General features: G+C 39.6%; 1 protein-coding gene across 1 annotated transcript in view; it reads right to left on the bottom strand.

The window, feature by feature from the left end:
• The window catches only part of LOC306769484 (adhesion G protein-coupled receptor L3), a gene marked incomplete at its 3' end in the record, with an annotated part of 146,393 nt that overhangs the window by 96,102 nt on the left and 32,049 nt on the right, over positions 1 to 18,242 (bottom strand). The window contains exon 2 of the mRNA XM_079258100.1: positions 15,189 to 15,298. Within this exon, the coding sequence (XP_079114226.1) occupies positions 15,189 to 15,298 (110 nt within the window). The remainder of the gene's footprint in view (positions 1 to 15,188; positions 15,299 to 18,242) is intronic.

Raw genomic sequence — 18,242 nt, forward strand, 5'->3', positions numbered from 1 at the left:
AAGTGGGTAATGATCTATAAAAAAAGGCATTAGCGGTCGGGATGTGAGAAGTAGTATACGACGCAATCACCGGGGGAGATGGTGTGCGAAGGGAGTAAAGGATGTGGATGAAATCCCTGACAAGGAAATACAGCACTCCCCGGGCTTTAGTCCAGCATGTGGCTCTTTCGCTTGACCGGAAGATGCTGGGGGATGCAACAAGGTCACCCGTCAGTACACTCAAAGTAATTTGCTCATGTCGTGTCTACTCATGTTTCACCACAGACAGATATACCTGCGATGTCTGCTTTGGATTTCCACATTTACTCCGCTGCCGATACAAGAGGAGCAGCGGGAAAAGCAGAGACGGAGAATTGATTTATTTGAAAAAGCTTCTTTACTCCACCCCACCACCTCCATTGTGACCTTAATACGATTTTGGTCATGGCTGTCACTGAGTCACTAAAAAGCACTTAGCTCTTTCATCTCTTCCTTCTCTTTCTCCTTCTCCTCCTTGTCTTCTCCTGTGCCCCTTCAGCTTTGGAAATTTTTAGATTTACGCGCACAAATACAAGACGAAAAATACAAGTAATATCAGAGCTGTTCCTGCATTGGTGAAAGGGTTCCATCTCTTTCCATCGCAAAAACTAGGCCTTTCAGAGTCACGTTAATGAGTTCCATTCAACAAACATCATCCCTTGTACTGACAGTTAACCGAAAATGCCTCAAACTGCATTTAAAAAATCAGGCATTTTGGCCTCCTTCATAAGAATTTCTGTTTTTATAATTGCTAAAATATGACAGCTTATTACTTGTGGTCGGCTCATTTAGAAAATGTCTAAAAACACTGTTGATCCATGTGACACAGACATAATTGGATTATGATAATAAATAATCAGATCATACAACATTTATTTTCTGTTTGAAAGAAAAATATCAGAATGTAAAGAAATAATTGTGCAAACAGCTCTTAAAGCTCCACAATGCACAGTTTTTGGCTTGAATTCATTATTTGGGAAATCATAGCACTCATTTATTAGCTGATCTGTGAAAACCGTTACGTGATGTGAGAAAAGATTTCACTGTTCTTTTGCTATGGAGAGACCAGTTGGAGACAACTTCAAGTCACCAACTGCTGGCAGCATTTTCTCAGAAGAAATGAGATGACCAGCTGAAGCTGCCAAAGCCAACCAAAAGAGGAAAAGCCACTTGGGATTTGCAGATGATGAAGTCCATTTTCTCTCTTATCGTTTGTCGTTTATCGTTCTAGTCTTATCGTTTGTCCACTTCGAAGCTCCACTACAGCAGTTTGGAGTTACTCCCATTGTTTAATACACTTCAATCAGTCCAGTGATACAAAACCACACTGATCAGGGAACCTTATACACCAATAGATAAATACTTCATAAGAATCTCATCCAGGTTAGTTTACTTTTGCAAGACTTAAACACACATCTGGCCAATTTTTACTGAATACATTCTTTAGCCAAAACCTGGCATCAAGTTTGGGCAAAACAATTACTCAATGAATTGTGTGCACGAAGCTTGTAGCAGCCTGGCTTTTTGTTTGGTGCAGCTTGCCAAACACAGGAAAAGAGCAGCGTGGCTGGTTCTGAAGCTCAACTAAATGAACAAGCTGTCACAGATGATTTAAAAGGCAACCGGCGACATGCAAGAATGACTTAAAAAGAAACTTTTGTTCCTTTTTTTCCAAAAGGGCAAAAGGAAACAGCTTTGATCCTCAAGCATTTTTTTTAGGTTTGGAAATATGATAGGCAGACGATGCTGAAACACTTTAGCATCATAAAAGCCTTTTAATACAACAGCTACAGCTTCAGTTGCAGTGCTACAATGCAGCCCACTTCCTTCATAAGACACGTGCCAGGCTGCTAACAATAGAGACCTTTAGCTGCCACTAGCTCCGATCCCGTCATGTGAGTGGCAGCTGTATGGATTTTGATTTGAATAATTAATGCTTCCCAATTTCACACTAATGGCTGAGAGGTATCAGAATGGTATCATTAGCCACTAATAGAGATTCATGACGGAATGGCAGCAATATTTTTTGTGATAACCCCTCCCCCTCCACAACCACACACTTTTCCTCTTCTCTTCCGTCCCTCTGTCTCAACGAAGGAGTTGCAGAATGAGAAACTCCTTAACTCCATCCTATCAGCTTTTTAATTAATGACACAGATTACAGGGCTTTGAATAGCATGTGCCTAAGGATGGGGGAGGTTTTGACGAGCTACCATCTCTCTTTCTCTAAATTTCCTCTTCAGTCCCTCTTATTTTTTTTTCCCCTGGTCCTATCATTCTCCTCGGTCAGCATGCACAAGACTCCCATACCGTCATTACAGGTTCCATTTCTCAACAGCTCTCTTTTTCTTTCAGCCACTTGTCTGCTCTTTTTGTGCTCCCTCGTGCTACTTATTCAATCTCCTCCCTATAGCGTCTCCTTTCTGTCTCCATTGCTTTCTTGCTCCCTCCTGCAGGGAAGCAGCTATGCTATCTTATAACCTTGACAATGCAGGATGCTGTCTGTGTGCATGCTTCTTTTTTGTGTGTGTCTGGGTGTGTGTTTTCCTCTCTTTGAGGGACAGGTGCAAGGACTTGGCAATGGCCCAGCCTACTTTCCACGTGGGACTGACCAACAGCGAGCGAGCGAGAGAGAGAGAGAGAGAGAGAGAGAGAGAGAGAGAGAGAGAGAGAGAGAGAGAGACAAGGCAAGTGGAATCCAGGAAAAAGCACAATTAAATACATTTTAGTGGTGTATAGCAGCAACTGGAGCAGAAATAACCTAATTGCACCACCTAAAATATGTCGAGCTTTGCAACGACCTTAAAATTACAGAGAAAAACACAGAGAGATGGGGGTGAAATATTGATGAGGGATGATATGAACAGCTGTTCCACATGGTGGATGGCTGTACACACTCAACTAAGTCAAAATAAAAGTAACGAAAAAAAAAAATAACATAAGAAGAGCCACACTTAGCTGGGTAATTGTTAAAAACAGAGAACCCCTGAGGAGACTGATCTCTAATTAGTGCTGTATCCTCAACACTTGGCACCCCAACAAGACGTTCTGAAATTAGTGCTTGGGTGTCTTTGTGTCTGCGGCAATGCTAAAATAAAATCTTTGCTTGTGTTACATGAATGGAAGCATTTATAAACATTTCGCTAGCTTGTAAAACATTTGCTCAGAATTTTTTTTTGTCCATCTGAGAGAAAGCAGGGAGGATCCTGGATGCTGTATGTTAGTGAATAATAGAGCAGCTGCTCGAAAACTAGAATCTGATAGATTGCAGCAGCTTATTTAGCTATTAGTGGGGGAAAGCAGTTTCCACATGTCCAGATTCACCCCTTTATCACAGCCATTTATCCACTTTGGTAATCACTGCTTAACCATGCACTTGTATTGCCTCTCAACTGGGAAAGCATCTTTTTTTCTGTAGGAGTGTTAATCCTGTCTGTAGCAACAGCTATCGTCTATATTAAGATAGTGCACTTTTGTTGCCCTTCTTACATAAACATTTTTAAGTTGTAGTGATAAAATCAGCTAATTTTCTTAAAACTGCATTGTAATAAAATGTGGGAAACAATCTTACTAAATGCAAGGCATTGCAATAATAAAGATAAGATATCCAAAATGTAATGGGGTAAAATATAACTGAATTGCAACCTGATTCTGACCACAAAACAATTTCTGTTTTATTGATTAGTTCTTGCCCCGTGATGGACTGGCAACCTGTACAGGGTGTACCCTGTCTTTCGCCTAAAGACTGCTGGGATAGGCTCCAGCTTCCCTGTGACCCTTCATCAGACTAAGCGGTTAAGATAATGATAATTATGATGATTAGTTCTCACATTTGATAATACCAATATGTGTTGCATTATATAACACTGGAAAGGTTGAGCACTAAGATATGGTTTGTAAAGATCCTACTCCCTTTAAAATGAGCAACACAGCTAAACAAATATGCAGGGCACTCCTAAAAATGTGCTAAAATCCCATGTAATATTCTCCTATTTCTCGCAGTACAGTTTTACAAAGGGTGTGCCTGCCAGTAAGTATGACTGAACCCAGATTAGCATTTAACAGATTGACACACATATTGGAATATGATTACAGAGTCAGTGGTAATCCCATATCTCCAATCTGACCTCCTGTAGTATGACAAGGTTATCTGCCATGAAGCCAGGATCATCCTAGAGTACCTCTAAAATTCAACTGTGGGCAGGATGGAAGAAATGGAGTCCAGACCTCAACCAGAATGAGTCAGGCTTGGTACATGTTGTATGACCTAAAGCATCAAACCCAACCACACTGGTTGACTTCCGTTCACCCTTCAGCTGATCCAGAATTCTGCATCCAGAGTCCTGACCAGAACCAGCATGAGAGATCATATTTCTCCAGTTTTAGCCTCTCTTCATTGGCTGCCTGTTGAATCTAGAATAGAATTTAAAATCCTTCTCCTTACATATAAAGCCCTCCACAACCAGGCACCACTATATATCAAAGACCTCATTGTTCCTTATATACCAAGCAGAGTACTTTGTTCGCAGACTGCAGGCTTACTTGTGGTTCCTAGAGTCTCAAAGAGCCGAGCAGGAGGCAGAGCCTTTGGTTATCAGGCCCCTCTCTTATGGAATAAGCTCTCAGTTAGTGTTAGGGAAGCAGACACCCTCCCCACCTTTAAGACTAGGCTGAAGACTTATCTTTTTCAGAAGTCCTATAGCTAGGGATGGTTAGCATCCCTTAGTTATGCTGCTATAGGTTTAGACTGCTGAGGGACATTTCCTGATACACTGAGCTTCTTTCTCCCCCCCCCCCCCCCCCCCCCCCCCCCCCCCCCCCCCCCCCCCCCCCCCCCCCTCCCCCCCATAACAGTGTTGCATCATTAACATGTATGTCTCCTGTCTCAGCCGGTCTCCCTGGCCGGGAGTAGCAGTTCCTGTTGTCTGTTGTCTTTCTGTCCTCTTCCCCCCACACAGCAGAGGCAGATGGCTGCCTGTCCTGAGCCGGGTTCTGCCGGAGGTTTCCTTCCTGTTAAAAGGGAGTTTTTTCCTTCCCACTGTTGCCAGTGTGCTTGCTCAGGATGGGAGATTGAGTTGGACTCAACTCAATCTGTTGGTTTCCTTATATAGGCTATTATGAATTGGCCTTCATTATGTTTTCCCCTCTGTCTGTAAAGCGTCTTGAGATGGCATTGCCGTGATTTGACGCTATATAAATAAAGTTGAATTGAATTGAATTGAATTGACTTTAAACAACTCCTGGTTGAGGAATAAGTTGCCATCCCACTGCAAAAAGTGACCGCATAAGTACGTGCCACGATGTAAAGGCTGCAAATGGATCCTCAACTCACGACTGAGGTTCCAGACAGTGAAAAAAAAAAAATATTAAAAAGGCTTTATATCATATATATATATATATATATATATATATATATATATATATATATATATATATATATATATATATATATATATATATATATATATATGTATATATATCATATATATGTGTGTATATATATATATATATATATATATATATATATATATATATATATATATATATATATATATATATATATATATATATATATATATAAAACCTATATATCATGCAGTAAAGGTGTCTTAATAAGGCCTTTCGATTGAGTATAATGAAAACATATTAAAGGGGGGAAAAATGGACCAAAACCAAAAGAAAAATGTCACAAGTTTTTGTGCCAGGCTTATAATTACATAGCTACCAGATCATATAAAACTACCTAAACTGACCAGAGGACTGATTCTAATGTTAAAGTCTGATTAAACTGAGGTTTTTCTGCAGATCAAATCAATATAAAATCTAAGAACAAACATCATATGTGGTCTGTGCTACCGCTCAGGCAGCGTACATTGGTGGTTTAATGGGTCAACACTGCACAGCATTTAAACAGCCTATTAGCTGGCCTGTCTCTCAGATCACTCCAACTCAGATCTATTCCCAGTCCAACAAGAACAAACATGTTTCTTTTGCTGTGTCGTGTAACAAAATACAAACTTCTTTACATTAATTATGTTAATATTCATTGTGAAAATGAACTCTTTAACCTTATGATTATGTCAAATTTTTATATCAGTACCCATGTTACTGCTTTATAATAGTTACATGCCAACATTGGTAATAACAATACTAATAGTAATACTCATACTACTACTTAATATAGTCAGCATAATTATCATCAACATCTAAGTCACCATCTTCTTTAACTACCATAACATGTAAAAAAGCAATGCTGGATACAAAATGTTGACTTATCAGCCCGACACCAGCAGAGCTGAGAGCAGCAAACAAACCAAGGCCCCAACTACAGGGGATCCCACAGCAGGTCACCATGGAAGAATCGAATAAGCTTGAAGTGGTGTGTTGACTTCTTAATTATTTTGTTTTGTTTGTTTGTTTGTTTGTTTTTTTTTAGGGGGGGGATAAATAAACAAAGAACAAAAAGAAGTGTATTCTACGAAATACAATAACGCTTTTAAACTGTTAATAAGTTGGATAATAAATTTTCCCTCAAAGGTAGAAATATACAATCAAAACAAACCTATAGTCTTCAGTCCCTACATACTATGGCACATATATTATATTCTAATTGTGATTAATTGTCAATATTTAAAATGAATATTAATAGATATGACAGTCAAAGCAATGTTTTTGTCATTTCTGTTCAAAAAGTTGATAATGATCATAATTGATAGTTAAGGCCGAACTGTTGTTAATATAAAAAGCCTCTAAGTTCTTTTCAAGTGTCCTAGTAAACCATTACAAAGTAATGATGTCACAGTGACAGAAGCATCTACAGGGAAAAAAGCAACTTTTAATTGGTTGGATCCATTGTATAGGATGAAACCCAATACATAGTAAGACTTTTCTCCACAGCACACTTAAATACAGGATCACTGCAAATTAAGGCCACAGCACTACCTTGTATGTGGTGTGTGTGAAATATGTGACATAAAGTCACAGTCATCAAAGCATGCTGCGTGGGCTGGGGAGTGGTCAGCTGTCACTGAGTGATGAGTCGGCTTTAGAGGCCCCCTTCACACATGGGAAGAAGTGAAGCGGGTCATTCAGGTGGGAAGAAAAGGAAAAAAGAAAAAAGGTGTGTGAACAAGCAGGGTAATGCTCAGTGGCATTTCAGTGGAGAGGGAAAAGGGTGTGGTTTTGTGATGTATCTGCTGTCACGGAGCTGACTGCCATGCTAGATGTAATGAACGTGGATTGGAAAACTCAAGGGCAAAAACCACTGAGCTTCCAAACAATCAACCAAGTAGAATTACTGATAATATTGAATGAAGTGATCAAGTTATCAAGAAGTGCCCATTATATTATCAAAGTCTGAAAGACTTGACTGTGTAAGGTAGAACCCTGAGGTTGACTGAAAAACTAAGCCTAAGATCAATAATCAGAGGTATGCGTTTATACATAACTGAGTCATATTGTTTTTAATGAACTGCAGATGTGCAGTTATCTACTGTACATCTGCTGTAACTGGCCCAGTAAATAGGCAAAATGAGTGCCTGATTAAAACCTATGAAACCACTTGAATGTTGCAAAATGTAAAGGTATGTTAATGTATGTTTCTATAATCTTAGGGTCTAAAATCTTAACACAAACTAAAATGCTAGGGTTCGCAAGTTTCAAAGATCTGTTTTACGGTCAAAAGGAGTTTTAGCCGTTCAGTCAGAACTGGATTAAGGTTAGGTCTAAGGTATATTGTGATGGTTAAGTTTCAAATAAAGAAATATAAATGTGTGCGCAAGTGTATGTGTGACACAACATTGGGGGCAGTCATAATGCGGAAGATTAGGCTATGCTAATGAGCTAGCTAGCTAACATGACTCCTGTGATCAATGACCGCTCTGTCAGAGCTTGGTGTAATGACTAAACATATTATTGTGGACTTTTCATTCAAGCAAAATCAGCTTGAATGCAATGACTGAGGTTACATACCTGTGGTTAGGCCCTGTCACACTAATTATTTTGAGCATAAATTAGCAGGGAAGGATCACAGTGGTAACTGTATTTTATTTTCTCTCACATTCAATCATTGTGTCGCAACAACCTGGGCACCAAACATGGAGAAAACTAGAAAGATACAATTAAAATATTAGGTTATTGCCAGATTAAATAAGAGTGCAAATGACTAAGAATTTGTCAAAAGGTTAAAAAAGTTAAAAAAGTTGACTCCAGCCTAAATCAATGCTAACTTCTCTACCTAGAGGACAAAGGAGTCATAAACCACAGGATGGCTCCCATATTCAGAGGGTTATACATTAAAATGTTGTTCTCAGTGAAAGTTTTATTTAACTTTTCTTGGCTTAATAAAGAATAAAGCAAGATTTCAACAGGTATTCACCTCCAGCTGTGTTTTATGACATGACAACATCACAACACTCTCAGACCCAGTGTTCACATAAAATCCATGAAATCCTTTTCTGGTCAAACAGGTGGGGCTCAGTTTAGGTGTGACCACTTCAGACAGGACCCTGTAATCACCCTGCATTATGCCCGCATTCTATTGTGAGTGATAACCATGTGAAAAGCATCACGCTTTTACCTGCCAGCAGAGGAGCACAGAGACTGGTAGCAGGTGCTGAGCTAAACTTGCCAAAACAATCTACTTTAACATTCAAACAGGGCCACCTAAACCTGTTAGGCGTGTTATTATTAGCTAAATAAATTAAACCAAATTAGGTTAGCTAGAAAATAAAATGAAAACATGGCAAATTACATCAGCACTTTCTATGAAGCATGAGCTCCAGATTACACCGTTCTGTACAAATCTGAGAATTGATTGCATGATTATTCACTCTGGCTTAGCTTCCAAAGTGCGAGCAATATCTGACAGGGCTGAGTTGGATCCCACTGTGCGAGACAGGATTTTACATTGTCCTTATTAGCTACAAACAGTGGGGGGAACTAGTGGCTTATGTATAGCAACAGACACCAGCAGGTTTTCTTCCTTTGTTCTTCCACTCTCTTCTTGTCTCTGCTTTTCTGTCTTACTTCCCCTTCACCTCGTGTGCCACATACACTCAAGTGTCAGTTCTGAAAAGTGGATGGAACAAAAGATGTTCCCATGAAAAGGGCATGTAATTATACACCACCTCATCTTTTGGACCACTCGCTTGGACTGAATCAGTTAATTTGCCATGGAAACAACAGTGAGGTACAACTAATTACTAAAGGAAGGTGCTTTGTGTTGGGGGAGGGGGACAGTAAAGGTAAGCACAAGCTCTCAGCAAGTGAAAAACAGAAATAAAATAAAGGGGAAAAATAAAAAGGAAAAACTCCTGCAACAGCAGAGCATGGCGACGCAGGTCTGAAAGCGCTGTCTTGTGTGACAGGTCCGAGAGTTTGAGGGGCCGCCGAGGGGATCTAAGTGCTTCATTACTGCTGAGGAAGAACACTGGCTGAGTAGAAGGGAGACACAGTTGTGTTGACCTCTTATCAGCTCGACCTTTGGGAGGAGCTGTTAGAGTGAAAGTTACACTAAAAGAAAGATGGAACAAGTGAGGAAGAGAGGTTTTAATAAGCCACTAAGAGAATAGACACGCATCTCTTCACTGAACCGTGGAAAGTCAAGGTGAGAGGGCGGGGAGGAGACAGATGTCAGCGATTGGAGCACAGTCATGTTTATGAGTCATCATCAAGGGTCAGCACATCAATTCTACCCAAAGGTGGCGTTACTAATTTGTAAAGTGCATGGGGGAGCATGCACAAACTGGCATTGGTGCAAAGCTAAAAGAATCTTCTGGCAACTCAAATGACAAGAGCCTCCTGATGTTCATTCAACTCCATTCTGACTTTAGACAAGCCTGTTCCATTAGATTTAACGAATTGCATGCATACTTTTTCCAAAGCAATATGCATCAGTTCTTTTTAATTGTTTCAGCTCCTATGACTGTCGCTTTACCTCTCTCATTGTTGAACTTGATACTATTCCCTCACAAAGAAATTCACAGCTCATATCAAATAATTATTCAGACAGCAGCCCAAATTGAAATATGATGGATTGCCTTGTGTGCTGACACTGCCACAAAAGCCCAGGCAAACGCCGGCACTCTTAGCAGTAATTGTAATTTTTTTTTTTTTTTTTTTCCTTTCCATTACAACTGATGGAGCGGATCAAATAGCAAATTAATGAAATCAATATTGTATCTACGGTATGTGTCTATCGATTTAGCATACTCCCTCTGCCATTGATAATGGCGGATCTGATTGTACAACCACGCTGGCTTATGAAGATATGGAGAGGAGAGCAGTAATTCATCCTAAAAGGAAAAAAAAAAAAGAGACTCCCTAAGCAGAATACAGATAAAAGCTGTCAGTGAAGGTGGTCGAGAAGGGGGGAGGGGCAGATGAGGCTGTGGAGTGAGTGAACAGAGGAACAGCAAATAAAGGGATATAGTGGAAGGGATGAAAGTGGGGGAGGAGGGCAGGGAGAGCATTTAAAGGACAAAATGTGAGTGAAAGTGAGAAAGACTTGGAAGAAAAAAAAAGCATTAGAAGTGAGATGGAGAGCTTGTCAGTGAAATAAAGACTCAAGAAGACTCTACTAAAGTCATGGGTAGCTGTCTCTTATTAAAACATTCAAATCCTATGGATGGTCTCAAGAACTTGGTAAGGAGGCTTGTGTTGAAAACTAAAAAACTGTCTTTATCTATACTTTGCACAAAGCAAATATGCAGCCATGTGACAGATTTTAAGCCAAAAAAAAATGGGTACATGTGAATAAAGTCACATCCTACCCTAAAGAACCTAAACAAATCCAGCTACAGTGATGGATTGACTTTATACTTTGATAGCTATGTGGCCTCTTTAATATTAATACATAGGCCATTATTTATTTTCCAAAACAATACCAACTAAATAGATCTTTAGTTTAGTCACACACATAGTGACCTACTGTCCTCCCTTATGGAGCTCTAATAAGAGGTCTGATTATTATAGCAATTAAACTGCCAGACTATTCTCCAAGATTATGGGGATAATGTTTTCATTTTACCCTTTTTTTTTTCTTAATTGCATTTATTAGTCAAGTTCACTGCTAAGGGAAAGGCTATGAGGCAAGACTGTGAGGAAACTCCCTTTTTTTCCATGTGTATGGAAGAATTCCAACTTCCCTTCTGCTCAGACGAATGTTGCATTGTGTCACAGAACAGAAAACCCTGAAAACTTTGTTTCCATACTGGAGTCAGGTTGTTTGTACCTCAATATAACCTTAAAATGGCTGCAGGTGGAGAAGAAATATATAACAGTATAACAACGATGGAAACCGGATGGGTTAAAACTGGAAAACAGTATAACAGTGTGTTCAGGTAGAAATAAAGTAGACCCTTTTGGTTTATATTGGACCAGTCAGAAACCAGTTTAATTGTCTGGTAGTTAATCTAGTAGTTTCTATGATTGCCTTAAATTTTTTCTCGGCTTGGAGAATGTGATATAACCCTTCTTTGGTAAACTAACATCATTTCCACAACCACAGGATGCATCTGTTGACATCATCCATACACAATCATGTCATCTATTTACTTTAGTTAATTTTTTTTTTGGGTGGGGGCGGGGTTAGGGGCAGTGTATAAATTTGAATCTAATCCAAATCTGAATAACTCATTGGCTGCCAGGCATTGTTATAGCAAAGAGCCCTGTGCGTTTCAGGGCATTGTGCCTCCTCTGTCAAGACTGCAGAATGTGGTAAACTGATTTGGCATGGTGCGTGGGTTGGGTTGTCCTTCAGGTGCGCGGATTCACATCATGTTGGGGCCTTTTTGATGCATGTCTGGACAAATCAGCCATATAGAAAAAGTGCAAAAGACATCAAAAACATCTTCGGTAGCCAACGACTTAATTGGAATGCAATTCCAAGGGGCATGGGAGTTTGCCCAACCAGTCTACATGTGCTTTGTGGACCTGGAGAATGCGTTTGACAGTGTCCTCTAGGGGCTCCTTAAGGGGGTACTCTGGGAGTAGGGGGTACCCAACCCCTTGTACAAGCTGTCCGGTCCCTGTACGACAGGTGTCAGAGCTTGGTCCGCATTGCCGGCAGAAAGTCGGACTTGTTTCCAGTGAGGGTTGGACTCCGCCAAGGCTGCCCTTTATCACCGATTCTGTTCATAACTTATATGGACAGAATTTCTAGGTGCAGCCGAGGTGTTGAGGGGATCCGGTTTGGTCACCTCAGGATTGGGTCTCTGCTTTTTGCAGATGACGTGGTCCTGTTAGCATCATCTTGCTGTGATCTCCAACTCTCACTTGAGCAATTCGCAGCCGAGTATGAGGCGGCTGGGATGAGAATCAGCACCTCCAAATCTGAGACCATGGTCTTCAGCCGGAATAGGGTGGATTGCCCTCTCCGGGTCGGGAGTGAGGTCCTGCCTCAAGTGGAGGAGTTTAAATATCTCGGGGTCTTGTTCACGCGTGAGGGAAGGATGGAGTGCGAGATCGACAGACGGATCGGTGCGGCGTCTGCAGTAATGCAGACTCTGTCGTGGTGAAGAAGGAGCTGAGCCAGAAGGCAAAGCTCTCGATTTACCAGTCGATCTACGTTCCTACCCTCACCTATGGTCAGGAGCTGTGGGTCATACAGATGGCTGAAATGAGTTTCCCCCGCAGGGTGGCTGGGCTCTCCCTTAGAGATTTGGTGAGGAGCTTGGTCATCCGGGTGGGGCTCAGAGTAGAGCTGCTGCTCCTCCGCATCAAGAGGAGCCAGTTGAGGGGGCTCAGGCATCCAGAGTTACCTGGACACCTCCCTCATGAGGTGTTCCGGGCATGTCCCCGCGGGAGGAGACCTAGGACATGCTGGAGGAATTATATCTCTCGGCTGGCCTGGGAACACCTTGGGATCCCCAGCGCAGAGTTGGCAGATGTGGCTGGGGAGAAGGAAGTGTGGGCTTCCCTGCTTAGGCTGCTGCCCCCACGACCCGACCCCAGATAAATGACGGAGAATGGATGGATGGATGACATTCCAATCCAGTTGTTTACATAATTTATTAGTTTATTTGTCAGAGATAATGTGTAAAAACATTATCAAAAGATGCCTTACACTAGATGTAGTCTCAGCAAGTATCCATATAACTCTGTGCACCAAAAAACATACATGCTACACAGCTATCTTGTTGATTCCCAATGTAGATAGTATTGTGTTAAGGTAGCAAATATTGGCTGATTATAATGGCGCCGCACGTGAAACTGCTCAGATAGGGAGACGTATTGGAAAAGGTGTGTATGTATGTGGGGTAGCAATCGAACCAGCTCTTAGAGCACAGATGTGTTGGATCTTTTTAGTGTGAACACCGAGTTTGTGTCACACACAGATCAGCTAGACTCAGTGGTTTTGCGCTCAATACCTTCAAATCTGTAAACTTTGATTGGTATTTTGAGAAAAAGAAAAACTGTTGTGCGTGTAGGAGTCAAGCTGGAGAAAATACTTTTTAGATGGTTACATGTGATTAATGTGTGTATCTAACCACTGGTTTGCTGTGTTTTAATTAATATTTTTTATAATAGCTGAGCTCATATTGAAAGGCAACCAAAGTGCTACTACAATAACACACAAATAAAATAAATGAGTGTCTGTTTGAGATGATCGTGTTGGAAAATGGCAGAAAGGAAAATGTGAAAACACTGCAGTGATGTAAAAAATAAATAAATAAATAAATAAATAAATCTGAGCAAATGGAACAAAAAGTTCCCTTTTTTTCCAACAGGATATACCACAGGACATCTGCATGAGGATATATTAGGACACAAGGTCGAAGATCACAGCAGAGCATGACGGGAACTTTTATGGACCAAAATAAGTGGACTGATCAAAGCTGTCCACTGCAGGACACCTTGAAAGACACAGGGTGGCTAAAACAGTACAATGTGCATATTGCAGGGAGTCAGGAATAAAAGAGCCATTTGCCAGTGTTGGATTACAGGTAAAAAGGGTTCTCACATCAAAACATGAAAGCTGCGAGAAGGCAGACTTCTGAGGGAGCCATGTAAGGGCATCAAATGTTAGGAAGATGGGTTTGATTTGATTTTGAATTACTCAAATTCGCTTCAATCCAGCAGCTGCAGCCCACACACCTAAACACCCAGGAATGTGACGTATGTTTCTAAATGTGTTTTATGTTACTTCAGAGGAGGATATCAGGATTTTTTGCAGGCAAAGTAACTAAGGCTTTTATGTTTCACTGAAAAGTTATAATAAAGTAATACAAAAGGTCATAAGAAAAAAAAAAAAAAATCCAGGCCACTTCCCCAAACCTCACCTGGATTTCCTCTCCACATGCTCATCCTGTCACCCTATAATGATCCTTCCCTTACTGAATGTTTCCACTTAAGTTCCACCCAGGCTGGAAATGTTTTTCACCTGCTGCAATAATTAAATCATTCATATTTCCCCCCCATCAGAGATGCCTGAGTAGTTGAGCATTTGCTGGGGTCCAGCGAGCTGCACTGAACTGAAAAAAACAAGCATGTTTCATTTTGATGAAAGCCAAGCTGCCTCCCTTGCTGTGATGCTTGTGAGACTTGACATGTTCAGACATGATTCCTCAAAGATATGAAAGTGCTGCGAACTGGGAGGACTGGTGGGAGGAAGTGTGACAAGTATGATACCAGATAAGAAAATTAAATATTTAGTTGTTTTTATTTTTTTGGTTTGTTTTATCTTTCAGTAACAGTATCATATGTAAGTAGATATTCACATTTATCTGAAATAATTTTCCTGTTTACCCACTTTGTGCCTGGATTTTTACTGTGGAATTACCAGTCTGCTCAGTAACAATCTATTTTAAATAGAACAAAACTCAATGTACAGACTGATCTTTTTTTTTTTTTCATTCTTTTTATGTCAGCTAGCATTTTTATATTAAATGAACATCTTGTAAACTCCGCCCTAGATGTTGTTTTTCCATTTTTTTTATTTCTTTATTTTTTTCTCTTGGATGGATTGCAGCCATTATCCTAACACATCCACTGGTGGCTTCTTATCTTTAGAGCATGGATGACACGTTTGTGGTATTTTTGAACATTTGGAGCTGTGCTAGCATGCTAATGACTGAGTTGCAGATGAGTCACCATTGTTAAGAGGAAACGATGGCGGTCAAGAGCATTCAGAAGAGCTTAAGACTGGGTGAAGACTGTGGAATACATACTGTAGGGTACACATTCGTATTGGACCTCCAGATATTTGTAGGTTCCTGGGCATGGGTCAGGAAACACATCTGGTCCAGCCACAACAGCACACTGCGTCCTGTTATTGCATCTGAGAGATGAGAGGAGAGAAAATGCATTGTGTTAACAAAAAGATATTATTAACAGGGTCACAATACAGAACAGATGTTTAGAAAGTACCAAATGAAGTACCCAGTTCATTGCTTTAAATGTACAAAATCAAAGCAAGAATCCTCGATTTTGGCATTTAAAAGAGGAACTTCATTTTATTTGTTCCACCCCACATAGTTTGAAGCTTAAAGTCACAGTCGAATGAAGGAGACTAAGACTGAGGAGAATTGGGAATTGTGGAGCTTTAACATCCCCAGTAGTGAAGTATGGTAGAGGGAGCATCATGATTTGGACTTTATTTTCCACTTGTAGCCCTCTAAAAGTATTTTATGAGATAATCTCAGGATGTTAAATCTCGAAGAAATTATTTAATACAGCAGAACAGATAGTCTTGTGATGTTCTATCTGTACCAGGTGAGCTCGCAGTATTGATGGAACAATAAATTTAGAAATACAGGAAAATTACAAAGTTAATTGTTTATTAATGATCTGAACCTTCAAGAAATTGTGTCACCGAGCAAGTCAAAGAGGACGAGAACAGATAAGGATAAGAAGACAAGAATGGAATGAGAAATGCAAAGCAGTGGTGTTAATGTAACAAATTCTCCAGTTTTTATGATTTGAAAAAAAAAGGGACAGGTTTTGTGTAATTTTGATGTTAGGGAAAAAATCTTGTCACACTGCAAACATGAGTACCTAAAACTAGCATTAGATAAAATAGTTGCTGTCATAGCTTCAAAGTAACTGCTCTTATGATCATTTCAAGCTCACCAGGTTATGAAGTACTTTTTTTGCGCCAAAAATTTGCTGCTGGCTATAAACTTTGATGCTAATCGGTTCCTTCTTTGCTCTCAGATTATCAAGTCTTTTTTTCTTTTTTGTCATGCAGATAGAAAAAAAAAGTCACACTAAGATAATGTTTAGGTTTGTGTTTGTTTGTTTTTCTTATCTGTCTAATACCAAAGAAAACAGAAACCTTGATGCTTATTTTTGCAATGATTCGGCATTTAGTGGTTAAGTGAAAATTTGCTACAGGAAGTGAATGTCCCACATTTCTTTGGGTACGTTCAAACACCTTGTTTAAAATGTTTTTGGGGTGTTGTAATAACAGTTATCTTGCTGGTTTTTTTTTTTGTTTGGTTTTTTTTAGCAGTATTTAATATTTTAATATGTGCTTTGACTTAGCTTAGGCATTTGAGTTAAACAGCCAGAGGGGGTTGTCTAAATTCAAGTTGTAAATTTAAATATCTAAAATTAGGCATTATGTATTATTTAAGAGATGGAAATATTTCTTAAATATTCTATAAATATTGACTTTGCCTTACATGTCAGGACTGAAAGTATCCAATAGATCAGGTTAATTGTTCTCCTCACAGAACTTTCTGTAAACATTAAAAGTCTGGATTTCGTTCCTTCCTTTTTTGTTTGTTTTGCCACAGTTTTTATGTTAAATGACCTAATTTATCTAGTTCATCATGCTTTATAATGTCCTCCAAGGTCCATGATCTAATGGTTAAATTGCATGTCAAGAAGCCATAATGGGAACAACTTCAGAGAACTGAGCAAAGTTCCAATCCTGTCTAGTTTTATAACTTGAGTTTCTCAGGTTTTTTAAGTTCTCCCAGCACAGTTTACAGCTGCAACTTCAGGATGGGGCTTTCTCCTAGAGAGAACCAGATTGTTGTGTAGCCAACTATGGTAATGTACCTGGGTCGGTTTTGCTTATTCCCTCGTTTCCCTGTTTCAACACATTTCATAACCAGTCCCACAGTCACCTGTCCCCTTTTATTCTTGAGAAGTACCTGGATTGCTTGGATTTCTTTCGCTACCTTTTTATTTTTTAAGTGCTTTCATTTTATATTCTCTTCATTTAAGTGCTACATTTATGGTAGTAGGGCATTTCATACAATTGGAACATGATGACATAATTTGTTTTGGTTTGGTTTTATCATTGAATTCCAAAGACAGACTAATAGAAGTAAACCACATCTAATATTTACAAATATGATAGTTTAGGAATGAGACTAAAAGATTTTCAACCACTTTTTTTTTTTTAAATTAGATATTAAATCATCTCTGATCTTATTACGCATTTTTGTGTGGTGATGGTGTGATGCTGAGATCAGATTATTATATTCTATTATTTTTAAACTGTATACTAAAATGAACAACATCTTGAAATTAAAGGGTTTTTATTTTAATCGGATGTGTTAAATTTTGGTGTTTCCCCAAGTAGGTACCTAAAATGGGTGTCAATACTTAGTCCCATGGTCATGTGTATCAAATAGTTTCTTAGTATTGTGCAACCCTGCTTCATCCACTTATCATTCAGATCTGCATGTTTTACCATGAAGCAGAAATTCCAAATAATCTACATGCTGTTTAGAGAAAGGTTGATTAAATTTATGAACCAAAACAGTAGAATAGGGTTTTGTAGCATGTCTAAAGTTACGTAATTCCCCTCTTTTTAAGGTTCATGAGGCGCTGGTATGAACAAATTTGTCTTTCTTTGCTGGAAGTCATGAGACTAACGCCAGACTATGCACAGGTTGCATTATTATTACTGCATGATGGATGGTTGTGGTGGTTGTGAAGAGGAGGTGGGGGTGGACACAATCAACTGAGTGCGAAATCAGCTCCAACGTGAAATGTAGGTCTTCATTAAAAAACACAATTACGGTGCCTGTGGTGTTATCATGTGCCATTTTGTTTTTGGCAGTCATCAATCAAAGCCCTACTTCATATGCACAACTCGCCTCATATTATAGCAACACTTATCTCACAACATTAACTTTTAAACGTTTTGACAGGTATTGATCTGTCGGGGCTCTGCATTTGTTTGCAAAATGAAAAACAGTACGTGGTAGTTGGTTCATCTTCTGGTTTAGCCCCCAATAATGCACCTGGTTTAAGTGGGACCTTCT

This window comes from Telmatherina bonti (assembly GCF_933228915.1).
Source record: "Telmatherina bonti genome assembly, chromosome: 18".
NCBI lineage: Eukaryota > Metazoa > Chordata > Actinopteri > Atheriniformes > Telmatherinidae > Telmatherina > Telmatherina bonti.